General features: G+C 45.2%; 1 protein-coding gene across 2 annotated transcripts in view; it reads left to right on the forward strand.

The window, feature by feature from the left end:
• Positions 1-13714, forward strand: part of GFPT2 (glutamine-fructose-6-phosphate transaminase 2) — a 45698-nt gene that overhangs the window by 31087 nt on the left and 897 nt on the right. Inside the window, exons 10-18 of one of the 2 annotated variants that reach the window (XM_070792311.1) lie at positions 803-966; positions 2359-2454; positions 2534-2631; positions 2903-3023; positions 5654-5811; positions 5952-6066; positions 8852-8979; positions 10876-11043; positions 12090-12251. In XM_070792311.1, the coding sequence (XP_070648412.1) occupies positions 803-966; positions 2359-2454; positions 2534-2631; positions 2903-3023; positions 5654-5811; positions 5952-6066; positions 8852-8979; positions 10876-11043; positions 12090-12251 (1210 nt within the window). The other variant, XM_070792312.1, reaches the window with a different exon arrangement.

Genomic DNA, 13714 nt, shown 5'->3' on the forward strand with positions numbered 1-13714 from the left:
CCTGCAAACAGGAGTTTACAGGTATCTAGAAGCTTGATCATCAGGTTTGATTTTTTTTTTTTGGCAAGACTATTGAATAGGTAGTGTGTACTTCCATCAGAAGGCACTAAGTTTCATTGTCTTTTTGTAGTCTTGTTAAAATCCGCATCACCGGCCTCTTTCATCCATTATAAAGCAGCTCTCAGATTTTCATCTCTTCGTGTCAGTAGCCACTGATAGACCTTGATTAGGGCTATTAACAATTATAAGTTCATAGGTTGATTATTATAATTCTGTCAGTCCTTCTTTATTAGCTGTGTTTCCCCCCTATAAAGAGAAACTTGCCTTCTTAAAATGTGGTTATTCTGAAAGATAGATCATTTGGAAAGGCAAGATAAATGTTCATACTTTCCCTTTATGATTCAGAATAATGTGTTAGTTCTTGAACATTCTCCAAAGTTGACGTTGTTTGGATCCTGGTTTGAAGAAAACAATTATAAATGGACATCTATGAGATTATTGGGGAAATTTGAACATACTGGATATTTGATGATATGGAGGAATAACTATTACTCTTAGACGTGATAATGGTATTTGAGTAGGATTACAAAATAATTCTTATCTTTTAGAGCTATAAGCCAAAAGGTTTACAGATGATTTGATGTCTGGGTCTGGCTTAAGGGGCGGGAGCTATGAATTAGTGTAAATATGGCATATCGTAAAGTGCAATTCAGTGCTACTGATACGGACCCACAGTTGAGACGCAGTGAGTAAGTGTCAAGGGTGGGCCCTGTCTCTGACACCCATTTTTTCCTTGCTCCAGTGCTATCATAGAGCACACCAACCGGGTCATCTTCCTTGAGGATGATGACATTGCCGCAGTGGCTGATGGGAAACTCTCTATTCACCGGGTCAAGCGTTTGGCTAGTGATGACCCATCTCGAGCCATCCAGACCTTGCAGATGGAATTGCAGCAAATCATGAAAGGCAAGTGTCTTTTGAGAGTCCCTGTGCAGCAACCTCAGGGGCATGTACTCTGTGAGGGAGACTCTCTTCCCTATCCAGGGTGGGCACCACAGCCTTCCTGCCTGCCCTAAGCACTGGGGTGGGGCTGCAGGTGGTCTGTGGTTCATGCAGCTCAGGATTGTGGGGTGCCTGGCCTGGCTACTCCAAAGGGAACTTCTGACTGTGTTCAGGTACCAGGTCTTCCTGCTTGATCTGACCCCAGTCCATCAACTACCTCCCTTTAGAACTCTCTAGGACACATTCCTACAGGCCTGCAGTAACAGGAGACTGTGGACTACTCTCTCCTTGCCAGGGGAGCCCGTCTTCCTGCACCCACACTGGTCTTCCTGCACACTCTTCTCCACAGGGCCACCGGGGTAAACTTTTAAGAGCGTGAATCATACCCTCTTATCCTGCTGCATAAAGCCCTCCGATGGCTTCCCACTGCTCCTTGAATAAAACCCTCCCAGCAACAGCCCACAACCACCCACACCCAGCCGGGCACCACCTCATGCAACCCTTTCTCACTATGCCTCTGTCTGCCCATCCCGCCCTCCTCACCGTTGCTCAGACAAGTTGAATGCTTACTTACCTGCCGGGGGTACTCACTCAGCTTCTCACAGGACCAGCTTCTTTTAATCATTTCCCGTGAAACGTCACTCCCTCAGAGAGCCCTTCCCTGATCTGTATCTGCAGCGGCCCCTACCTATCCTCACTTGCTCTGTTTGCTTCATGTCCCTCTTTCTACAAGTCCTCTGCGGAGGGCAGCATTCAGAGACGCTGCAATGCTGGACATCATGCATCTGTTTGTCACAGAGGGCACTCCCAGCCCGTCTGCACACCTGTTGACAGGCATCAGGCATAACACCTGTTAGGAGGTCTGGGATAGTATCTGGTTTCATTCAGATCAGAGCCCTGGAAAAATGGTCTTTTTCAAAAGGTGTTTTTCTTTTTTGTTTCAATACAGAAGTTAGGAGTGTATTTGGTTTTGAAAAGTGGTCTATTTCCTTAGACTTGCTTCATGTGCACTTTCCTAAGTAGGGGGGTAGTAGGAAGTAAAGCATCGTACTTTCTTGTGGCCTTGCTAAGAGGAGCATGGCCCAGGAAGGCCAGCCACGCATCTGTTGCTTACATCCCTCCCTCCCTCAAGCTGCAGGGTATGATATGCACACTGAAGACAGTAATCATGCCTGACCTGACTCATCACCATGAGTCTCAGATGGGACAATACCTGGAGATACCCTTCGTAATCTGTAGTGGCCTATATACGTGTCCCTGTGACTGCATAACAACTTTTCTTCTTGACTAAAAGCTAAGCAGTGGTAGTGTAACAAAATTAAAATTGACTCATCTTGTTGATGTTTGTTTGACCAGGTAACTTCAGTGCATTTATGCAAAAGGAGATATTTGAACAGCCAGAATCCGTTTTCAATACCATGAGAGGTCGAGTGAATTTTGAGACCAACACAGGTAATCCCTCATCCGAGCCCTAGGCCTATGCGTGGTCCCTGTGTTGTGTCAGCATTAATGCCCTGCGTGTGTCCTGCAGTGCTCCTGGGTGGCTTGAAAGACCACTTGAAGGAGATCAGACGATGCCGACGGCTCATTGTGATTGGCTGTGGGACCAGCTACCACGCCGCTGTGGCCGTAAGTGCAACAGGCTGGACCCTCGACAGTGCCTGGGAGGCAGTGTCGGCTAGGGCAAGATGAGTCTTAGATCCTGTCCTGTGTCTGGGCTTCCAAATTCGTTGCCATGAGCCAGTATGAGAACTGGCGTGGAGCCCTTTCTCCTGCAGTTTGGCGTGTGAATGCCTGAATTTCCCTGCCCACCTGTACGCAGTGGTGTCTTAGAAGCTCAGCTGTCTTTGTCCCTGTAGTGTCCGTAACTGACTTTGGTTCCCTTTTTTGTTGGCTTTAGACGCGGCAAGTTTTGGAGGAACTGACCGAGCTCCCCGTGATGGTTGAACTTGCTAGTGATTTTCTGGACAGGAACACACCTGTGTTCAGGGATGACGTTTGCTTTTTCATAAGCCAGTCAGGTAAGGGTTGTGGTTTTCAGTAGCTCACCTCAGGGCTCTGTCCTCTCGGTGAGGCACCACACAGCTCCTCGCCTCCTCCATCCAGCGACATTCTCTGCACACAGATTGTGTGCCACATGCTCTGAGGCACAGGGTCATTTAACCCTCAGAGCCATCAACTGCTGTCCCATTTTATGAGGAGGGCCATGCAGCGAAGTTTTTCCTTCTCCTGACCTTCCAAGTCCAGGACTTAAGAGCCTCCTCACTGAGGTACTCATAAATGTGTGCTGGGTTTAAATTAGAGGAAAGTTTCATCATGCTACTGGTTGATTGTACCTTTAAGAACTGTTTGGGCACCAGCAATCCAGCAGTAGGAGGCATAGACACTGTTCACATGTAGAGAGTCCAGACTACCCTCTCCCAGCTCAGGAAACCCTGTCTGGGTGCCTTTCTAACATTCTGGAGCGTTTGTTCCAGCTCAAGGCAGGACAGGGGGTCAGAGAGGTGATCCACAGCCATGTGCTTGGAACTCATATGCATGAGCTCTGGGAAAATTCTTATAACACTTAACTATGCAGAATTCCAAACCTTTATAGAAGAAAGACACATGAGGAAGCGCCTAGGCTAAGCAGTTATGTTATGAAATACCTCACCCATTTTGTATTATCAAAGCCACTTTAACCTCTCCCTTTCATTAGGTTATTTAAAAGTCAATATCAAACATGTTATTTTATCCATAAATATTTCAAAACGTATCTATAAATGATAAAAGAAAAAATATAGCACCAGTGTTATTATCACAACTGCAGCATTAACAGAATGCCCTCGTATCTTTTTATGCTGTTTTCAGTTTGAATTTTTAATAGTATTTCCATTTCAGTGACAAGCTAAGAAAAACTAATGCTGACATACCCACTATCTAGCTGACCACCTCGTTCCCAGGTGCTGCCCTCTAACTTCAGTTGCCACTTACCTTTGGGTTTATAATTCTGTCAGAGCCTAAAAATGTTTCGTGAATTGGTGGGAGCCACTAACCAAAGAATGGAGGTGCATTTAATGTGGAAATAATGCAGTTTTACCTTATGAGTGACTTCATAGAAGGGGGTTAAAGTTTCATTTTGTTTAGCTCTTTACATTAAAATTTTTTAAACTATCAAAAATGGGGACACTGATGAATATAGACCTGTCTCCAGCTCCCAGCCCTGGCCCCCACTGGTGCTGAGAAAGGGCCATGTGGCCCATTGTGCTAGATGCAAGTCTGAGTGGAAACAGGAGAGGAGCAGTGGGCCGCAGTTCCAGCCAGCACTGGAACAAAGTCAGGGCAGCAGAGCCAAGAGTGGTGGCTGTGTGGACACTGAATGTTTGATTTTATGTTCTGCATCATGTCTAATTTCACTTGAGTTCTTTAGGACTTACCAACAGGGACTTCTTGCCAGTTTATTCATGAACCTATTTAAATTTTTTTTTTTCAATAAAAATAATTTGAGTCCACACTCGGAGGCTACAAGAAATGTTTTCCTTTAAAACAAGATCTGTTTGAGAAGCACTATTTAGGAGCATTCTTGCTTTTTAAATATTAAATTTCAGCCCATTCTGAATGAGGTCGTTTAGAGTCCAAAAAAGAATACTGGGAGCCAGGCCCAAGCCAGGCCTACTCCATCACCCACAGCTAATTGGCCTTGATCAAGTGAAGCATTGATTTCCTCCGTCTCTGAACACCTCATCCTAAAAGGGAAATGGAGATGATGCCTCCCATCAGGGAGGAGTTGTCATGAGAATTCAGTGAGACAGTGGATGAGAAACTACTTGTCACATAAATAGTAGCAAAATCTTGAATCTGAGAATCCACCAGGGCACAAGGCCAGACAGAGTGGGTTAAATAGGAAATGGGAAGTGAGATAACAAGAGTAAGTATAAACCACTCTGTCTTACAATTCAAGAAAAATTAGAGAAGACCAGGGACAAGAGAGTCTTAAGCCATTTTTAGAAAAACATGTCTCACATATTTTTCATGAAAACCTCAATTATGGAATTTAAATGTTCTGTTTAACATTCAATCACACACAAACTTTTAATAAATTCCTTCCAAGTTAGTTCCACTTACGAATCAGCTTTCATCTTCTAATTACAGAAATGATCACAGTAAACCACATTAACTGCATTACTAAACACCCAAGTGATCAAGTGATTCCCATCTGCCTCTGTGGTTGCGGTCCCCATGTGGAGGCCCCATCCAGTTGAATAATTTACCAATTTTCGTGAGAAAGGTTTTAACATCCCTAGAACATGCACTTCACACTAAACGGTAAAATGAGAAGTGATAAATTAATTTCAAACTTTGAATCCAAATCCCCACGAATGTTTTATTTCCTATTTACTTTTAAGACTAAAGAATTCTCCTTTTTTCAAGATCTAAGTGCTAATTGTGTCTCTGGCGTTAGCAACCCTTAAATAAAGAACATCTTACATTAAAAAAGAGAGAGAATCAACTAGAAAAAATTATTGAGCACACATTTTCCATTCTAAGCACACACAAACTGTGTCTGGGCACCAATTTCTGCCTGAGAGCCAGAAGTAAATGAGTCAGGGGTGGAGGTTAAGGCTGGCAGAGCCACATAGCTATGAACTGAAAAGAAGGACCTGTGTGGCAGGGGAGACTGCAGACACCCTCCTGGCACTGCGCTACTGCAAGGACCGCCGAGCTCTGACCGTGGGCGTCACCAACACCGTGGGCAGCTCCATCTCCCGAGAGACGGACTGCGGCGTCCACATCAACGCAGGGCCGGAGATTGGTGTGGCCAGCACCAAGGTAGGAGCCGCGTGGGCACCCACGGGAGGGCCTCTGCTGGGTGGGTGGTCCTGGAGGGGAGCCCCGGGATCTGTCTCATCTTGAGTGGTCACCACATGCACATCGCCCGAGTTCTGCCAGCACCACTGTTCTGTCCTCAGGCTTACACCAGTCAGTTCATCTCCTTGGTGATGTTTGGTTTGATGATGTCTGAAGACCGCATTTCACTGCAAAACAGAAGGCGAGAGATCATCCATGGCCTGAAATCTCTACCCGGTATGTTCCAGAGCTCAACTGCACATTGTCAAATCCTGTAGACTGTTCCTGGCTGCTCCTTTGCCTGACTCTCTGCATAAATGATACTGTTAATCATTCCTTTCTCCTCAAAACTTCTCCTTACTGCTAAACTCCTGTAGCAGCCCCCCACTGGGCCAAGATTCCAGTCCACACTTGTCCTCAGGCTGCGGAGCCCTGCACGCTGGGCCCCTGTGCCTCTGACCCTTTCCAGCTCCTTTCCTCTCCGGGGCCTCCCTCACCAACCTTCTGGTCTGAAGCAATGCTGAGCGCTTTTTACCAGAAGACATTTGTCCTGGCTCTTTCTTCTACCAAAACCCTCTTCCTCCAGCTCTTCATATGACAAACAGCTCCTGTCACCCAAGTCTTAGCTCAAAAATCACCTCCTGAGACCCTCCTTGGCAACCCTAATAGGGGCCTTAATCCCTGCTTGCTGCTGCTGCTGCTTAGTCAATCAGTCATGTCCAACTCTGTGCAACCCCATGGATTGTATCTTACCAGGCTCCTTGGTGCATGGAATTCTTCAGGCAAGAGTACTGGAGTGGGTTGCCATGCCCTCCTCCAGGGGATTTTCTCAACCCAGCAATTGAACCAGGTCTCCTGCATTGCAGGCAGAATCTTTACCACTGAGCCACCAAGGAAGCCCAATCCCCTGCTTAGCTCTCTATAAAACAGGAGCCCATTTCTTTTCTTTATATCACATGCCATGATTTGAAATTGCCTGTTCTTCTGTGTATTGACCTGTCTTCCCCAGCCGTGTCAACTTAGCGAGCACCAACCCTATCTGTCAGAGTCACTGCTGGTTTCCAGGTGTCCAGCCAGGGCAGACAATCAGTAGTTGCTCAGGAAACACACAAGGAGTGAATGGCCCCAAGGCTCTTCTGGGTGGAGCCATTCCCAGTCTTACTAGAGTTTCTTCTGGAACCAAGGGCAAAGAGAAGGCAGTGAGGGAAAACCACTGGGTAACCATGCAAGGCCTCAGGGTCTGAATCTGACCAAGACAACATGCTAAAAGTTTTCTTTTATTAACAAGAAATAAAAAATTTTCTTTTATTAAATTTTTATTAAAATTTTCTTTATTACCAAGAAAAGTGTTTTAACTTTAAGCCAGGTAATAGTCCTGCAAGAACAGGACTCTCTTCTGGTAAGTGGGCAGTTATCAAGATGTGACCCAAAGATCCTGGGGGCATAGAAGATCCTTTCAGTGTAAACTATTTTTGTAGTAATGAGGTTTTTATGATAAGAGGACGCTTTGCCTCCTCACTGTGTGGACACCTGCAGTGGCCCTGGTGGCCGCCACTGGTACTCTTAGCAGTCTTCAGGGCCGAGGCAGCACAACGTTCTCATGACCAAAATGCAACAGCTTCACTTAGGGATGTCTCTGATTATGTGGCAAAATGCATTAATCTTACTAAATTGTAACACTTTTTAGTATTCTATGTGACAAATAGGAGGTATGTAGCAAGTGCTTCTGCTGCACCCTGAAGTCTGATGGTGGTTCCAGAGGAAAGCACCCTGTGGTTGACTGAGTAGCAAGCTGAGTTGGTACTTGGCAGACGTTTTCTCAAAAGTGAACCGAGTTAGCCCCAAACTTCGAGAAAAGCTGATGATAGTATCCATTGCCGATGATAACCTTTGAGCTTTCAACCAAAACAGGATCTGGAAAACTTGTAGCTGTCAGCTCGAGTGTGATGACCTCCCAATACTCAAAAACATCTCTGATAAACCCACAGTGATTTTAACAAGTCTTATTTAAAAAAAAAAAAATTTTGTAATGCATGTGTCCATTTTTGGAAGATTTGAATAACCCAGTGAACCAATATTTTGCAAATGGCCAATGCAGTGTTGCAAAATTATGCACATGTAAAAGATCCATTTAAGTAAGTACACAATAGACTAATACATTTTAAGTTGACAAAGTAGGAAATTGTTATTAATATGATCTCCCTTTTAAGAGATTGTCACTTCTTAAGTTTGTTGTAATATCAAAGACATTCACAATTATTTGAAAAAGTTATTTAAATACTCGTTCTCCAACTACAAATCTGTGAGGCCAGATTTTCTTAAACCAAAAAACATATTGCAATGGATTGAGTGAGGAAACAGATAAGAGAATCTGTCTTCTATGAAAAAATCAGGCATTAAGGATTTACAGAAATGTAAAACAGTGCCACTCTGCTCACTGTTTGTTTGTTTGTTTTAATTTCATGCTTAAATCGTTACTTATAAATGAGTGAGTAACTAATTTTCTCAGTTTCTAATCTGGTAAATATTGATAGATAAAACCCACAAAAATAAAGGCTCTTAGAAATTCACAATAAATTTTAAGATTATAAAGGAATCCTGAGACCAAAGAGTTTGAGAAGTGCTGGTCCATCTCACACAGGCTTTTTCCAGACACAGCACATGGCCAGATGAGGGGTATTAATCTGGAGTGTCAGCTCTGGCTGGCCAGCTGGAGGTTTAGCCTCACTGATCCTCTGTTGTCTTGCCTGTAAAATGGAGCGAGAAATAACACTTCCCTGCTTACCTTCTGTGCTCAGGAAAATATGAGCACAAATATGAACCACCATCACAATAAAATCCTAGCCAATAACACAAGCTGTTTCCTATAATCTGCATTTAATTTTTTTTTAATGCAAGGGAGACAAGCGTGTAACCGATGTGAGTTCGGAAGCCTTGTCTTATACACCGTGACTTTTCTTTGTGAATCTTGCTTTATAATTGGTGTGACTGGCTCTCCCCCTCTGCTGTGTGCCTGACTTAGAGCTGATCAAGGAGGTACTGTCCCTGGATGAGAAGATCCACGACCTGGCCCTGGAGCTCTACACACAAAGGTCACTTCTGGTCATGGGGCGAGGCTACAACTATGCCACATGCCTGGAAGGAGCCCTGGTGAGCACCCTCTGCCCAACCCCCTCCTCCACCGGCCCCTGAGTGAGGGCAGGCGTGGGAGACACCCCAGGAAACCCACAGGAAGGAGGACAGGGGTTGGGCTGGGGAGGGCATCGCTCTCTGACCCAGTGTTCCAGCCCTGCTGACATGGAGATGCAGGCTCCTAGTCTCCTGCAGAGAGGGGCTGGGTGCCCGAGAGCCCTGGGGTGTTTGCCTGCACCAGGCGCTATCTGGGATAGCCCATTCATACCTCATGAGCATCTTCTGAGAGACTGGCAGTTATTGTTCACATTTGACCCAGGAGGAAATTCAGCCTCCAAAAAATTCACCTTGCTCAAGATTACATAGTAGAAGTGATCAACATAAAATTCAAACTCAGTTTAAAAAAAAAAAAATTTGCTTTTTTCTATTACCACAAGAAGTCTGTGTGGGAGGATTTGGGCACACCAGAACTGCAGGGTAAAGTCTCTACACAGTTTCCCCTGTTACTCCTCAATCTGCTGAGGTGAGGTGAGGTGAGATCCTGCAGGAGATAGCATAGAAAGCCCTGCGTTTTTTTATATCGATGACTGGCTGTTTTGCCCACTGCAGCAATAAAGATGTGGCTTGAGAGAAAGCTGATGAAGTAGGGGCAAGATACCAGGACCACAGGGCTACTAAGAGGGCGGAAGGAGATGTACAGAGACCCGAGCCTAGAGCTTGCCTTACTCACTATCCACTTGCTGTTTACGGATCAGATGATCAAGCAAGGTAAATTGGAGTGTCAGAAGTGTGGCAGCATCTATAACTCAGCTAGACTCCCCTCCTCTCCCTGTGGGAGCAACTGCCTATACCCCCCACCACCCCCATTTGGAAGAATGACGCCACCAGTGGGAAACAGAGTATTATAGGAGGCAGGGCGTTGGGGTGCGGTGCTAGCCCTGAGTTGCCAGACTGCAGGAAGCTTCAGCTCCCACATCCTTCCAGTGCAGATTCTGGCACCTGTGAGGGGCCAAGTACACAGCTTCTCAGGAGCAATAGACTTAATGCTCGGGTGGGGCACCCTCTTGGTACCCCACAGCCATGCCTCTGCTGTCTCTTGTGGGGTGCTCAGCTGCAGCTCCTGAGTGTGCTGGTGAAAGATGCATATTCAACTGTGTCTCCAAGTTAGTCCTGGAGGAAAGAAAGAAGCTTTTACACTGCTGCTGGCACAAGTCTGTGACCCCTCTGTGGTATCTTGGGTACAGTACTTCCGCCGTCTGCAGCATCCAGAGCGGAGCCGCACTTCTGACAATGTTTCCCTGACCCAAGTAGTTCTAGGGGAGTTGAGCAATGTTTTCTTCGACACTCTCACTAGTTCAATGACGTGGGTTTAATAGTAACTGAAAAAAAAAAAGGATCTCTCTAAACATAGGGGGAAAACTCCATTAACACCCCAGTGTGTGTCATTTTGCTTGATAGTTAAGTTGGAGCAACACTTTAGAAGTTATTAATCATCTAGAATTGAGGGATCGGTTAATCAGATAATTAAATGAAGGTGTAGAATACAATGCCATCATTACAAACTATGACTGTTAGGGAAACCATGGGGCTGGCTCAAAAGGGAAGGGGACAAGCTAGACTGATACTGACTTGCCCATCATGGTGGGGGCAGGGTGGCTGTGCCCCAGAGCTCGACTGAGGACACAAGCTGTGTGCTGGGCTTTGTGCATGCGCTAGGCAGCAGGTAACCCTCTTCCCTGGGCCTGGCCTCACTGGCTACCCTCAGTACCACTGACCACTCCAGTATGTCCATCTGCCTTGTGGGCCTCAGCTCTCTGCTCCCTGGATCATCCTTCCCCTGGCTTCCCTTTCTCCCCACTGGATGATCTGCTCCCATTAGTAGCATGACACTGATTCCGCCTCATGTTTCCCCAGAAAATTAAAGAGATAACCTACATGCACTCAGAAGGCATCCTGGCTGGAGAGTTGAAGCACGGCCCCCTGGCGCTGATTGATAAGCAGATGCCTGTCATCATGGTCATCATGAAGGATCCTTGCTTTGCCAAATGCCAGAACGCCCTGCAGCAGGTCACAGCCCGCCAGGTGAGGGCCCTCTGGCAGGCTGGGTCACTTCTCTCCTGTTCTCTTACACTCATGCCCACCTCACCCACTGTTGGCCAGCACCAGCAATGAGTGTTCGTTCCTGCTGGTGAGCAGGTGTGAGCACATACTTCAGGGGTCCCTCGTGCATGGTGCACATTCAGAAAGGGACTGGCCAGCCTGCAGCCATGCCCACAGAAACTCCTAGATGAGGCCCAGTGATCCAGATGACCTGGGGGTTCCTGGATCCGAGACATGAGACCAAAGGAGGTCTGTTGGAGATCCCTGGGGGCAGTTCTGATATTGGCCACCCAGAGTTAGATTTCACAGGTGAAGGGCTCTGTCCTCCACAAGACCACCCTCACGTCAGCCACCAACTGCAGTCTTTCAGCTTCCCAGCCCACCCACATTTCTGACCAACTGGATCCAAATTCAGGAGTTTCCATTACTGAAAACGCCCCCCATCCCCAGTTGCAGTAATCTGCTAGACTTTGGAAAACACAGGCTGTTTCCCCTGCCCTGAACAGTCTTCCCACCTTTCTTCAAGCAGTTGGCCTCTCATCATTCAGGTCTCAATACAAATGCCTCCTTTTCAGAGAACTTCTCGAACCTTCCCACTGTCTCCCAATCTTGTTACGGGGTTTTACTGCCTTGGTGACATTTATCTGAAATTCACTGCTATTTATTGGTTTGCTTATTGACATTTTTGTTTTCCTACCACTTGACTATGAGCCCCTAGAGTAAGGGGTAAGAACTGCTGCTCTTTGCAAGGCACACTGAAGCCACTCAATAAACGGGTGCTGAATTAATGCAGCAGGAGACTGCCCCACCACCACAACCACGGAAGCATAGGAACCTTTTTGACAAAAGCCTCCAAATTCTTTGACCTTTACACAAATCAGATACATCACCTGACTCATAACTCCAGCAAAGACAAAAGATCACAATATTATTATTGCAATATGTTGATCTTAGAAACTCTGCTGTGTGTGACGGATTGCTCCTTTCAGAGATAACCTGCATCTTGTGATCACATTTTTCTGTCTTAGGGTCGCCCGATTATACTGTGCTCCAAGGACGACACTGAAAGCTCCAAGTTTGCATATAAAACGATCGAGCTGCCCCACACCGTAGACTGCCTGCAGGGCATCCTGAGTGTGATTCCACTGCAGCTCCTCTCCTTCCACCTGGCTGTACTCCGAGGATATGACGTATGTCTAAAAATTGCACCTCATCCAGCAAAGGGGAGAGACATAATCCCAGAGTTCCATTTGGTTCTTAAATACTTACTGGGTATAAATATTCATAAGGGAAATATTTTCATTCAAAATAATTTTTTAAAGTAACTTATACCCCCTGAAAACAACGACAGGAACTGCAAGATGTGTAAAGACCATATTAAACCATAAGCTCCTCACCCAGAGGCAATTTGATGAGCAAATTTAATATTTTATTTTGGTCTTTTCCTTGTGCCTGTAAATTTTTAAAGATTTTTTGAGATAATATCAAGGATGAAATTTCACAACTTTCTTTTTAATACAAGTGTATACAACACAGTACAAGTTCTCAGATCTTGAACTTGTAAGCAGCATTTGATCGTTGCACAATATTCCACCACAGTCTTATAACATAGATTTTAACAATGACTTAACCAGTCTTCTGTTGTTTAAACTGTTTCTAATCTTTTGGAATATCTGCATAAATAACAATTGCAGTGAATTATCTTTGTGCATATATATATCTTCCTCCCATATTAGAAGGTTTATCCTCAGTCTAGCAAATCATTCAACATTTTGGGATTCCTATTTCAATTTCTGTTCCAGAAAAGAACCAATTTATGATCTCACCAGAAAGTGTGTGTGCACATAGAAGTTTTATTACAATTTTGTTTTGAGGAGCTTTAAAAAATACATATCAACACCAAAAACAATATAACAAACATCCAATGGTACATATGTCATCCATCATTGACAATCGCTAGCATTTTGTTATATTTGTTTCTTCTCTTCTTTAATGTTACTGTAAACAAAATAAGACCCTGTAGATAAACTTGAAGCCCCCTTTATCAACCATCCTCAGTCACATTTCCTTCCCAAGCCCCACCTTTAACCAATATTTTAGTGTGTCTACTTCCAAGAAAAGTGAATTTTTAACAGTACAAATTGAGCTGCTGCTGCTGCTAAGTTGCTTCAGTCATGTCCAGCTCTGTGCAACCCCATAGATGGCAGCCCACCAGGCTCCCCCGTCCCTGGGATTCTCCAGGCAAGAACACTGGAGTGGGTTGCCATTTCCTTCTCCAATGCATAAAAATGAAAAGTGAAAGTGAAGTCGCTCCTCGTGTCCGACTCTTAGCGACCCCGTGGACTGCAGCCTACCAGGCTCCTCCATCCATGGGATTTTCCACGCAAGAGTACTGGAGTGGGTTGCCGTTGCCTTCTCCAACAAATTGAGCTAGCTGTTTTTAATAGCATGAATCATATCCTTTTAATAGTGTTAACACTGCATGACACATATCAGGTACACCATTAACATTTACTGAATAAACATAATTGTTTCTAGAATAAGAAATCCCTTCCAAGATGCAGGTCTCAAGGAGCTCATGGTTGGAGGTGCCCAGGAATATTCATCTTCCTATTGTAAAGTACTTTGAGAGCTGGCTTTACAACGCAGTGTG

This window comes from Bos indicus, chromosome 7 (genome assembly GCF_029378745.1).
Source record: "Bos indicus isolate NIAB-ARS_2022 breed Sahiwal x Tharparkar chromosome 7, NIAB-ARS_B.indTharparkar_mat_pri_1.0, whole genome shotgun sequence".
Lineage (NCBI taxonomy): Eukaryota > Metazoa > Chordata > Mammalia > Artiodactyla > Bovidae > Bos > Bos indicus.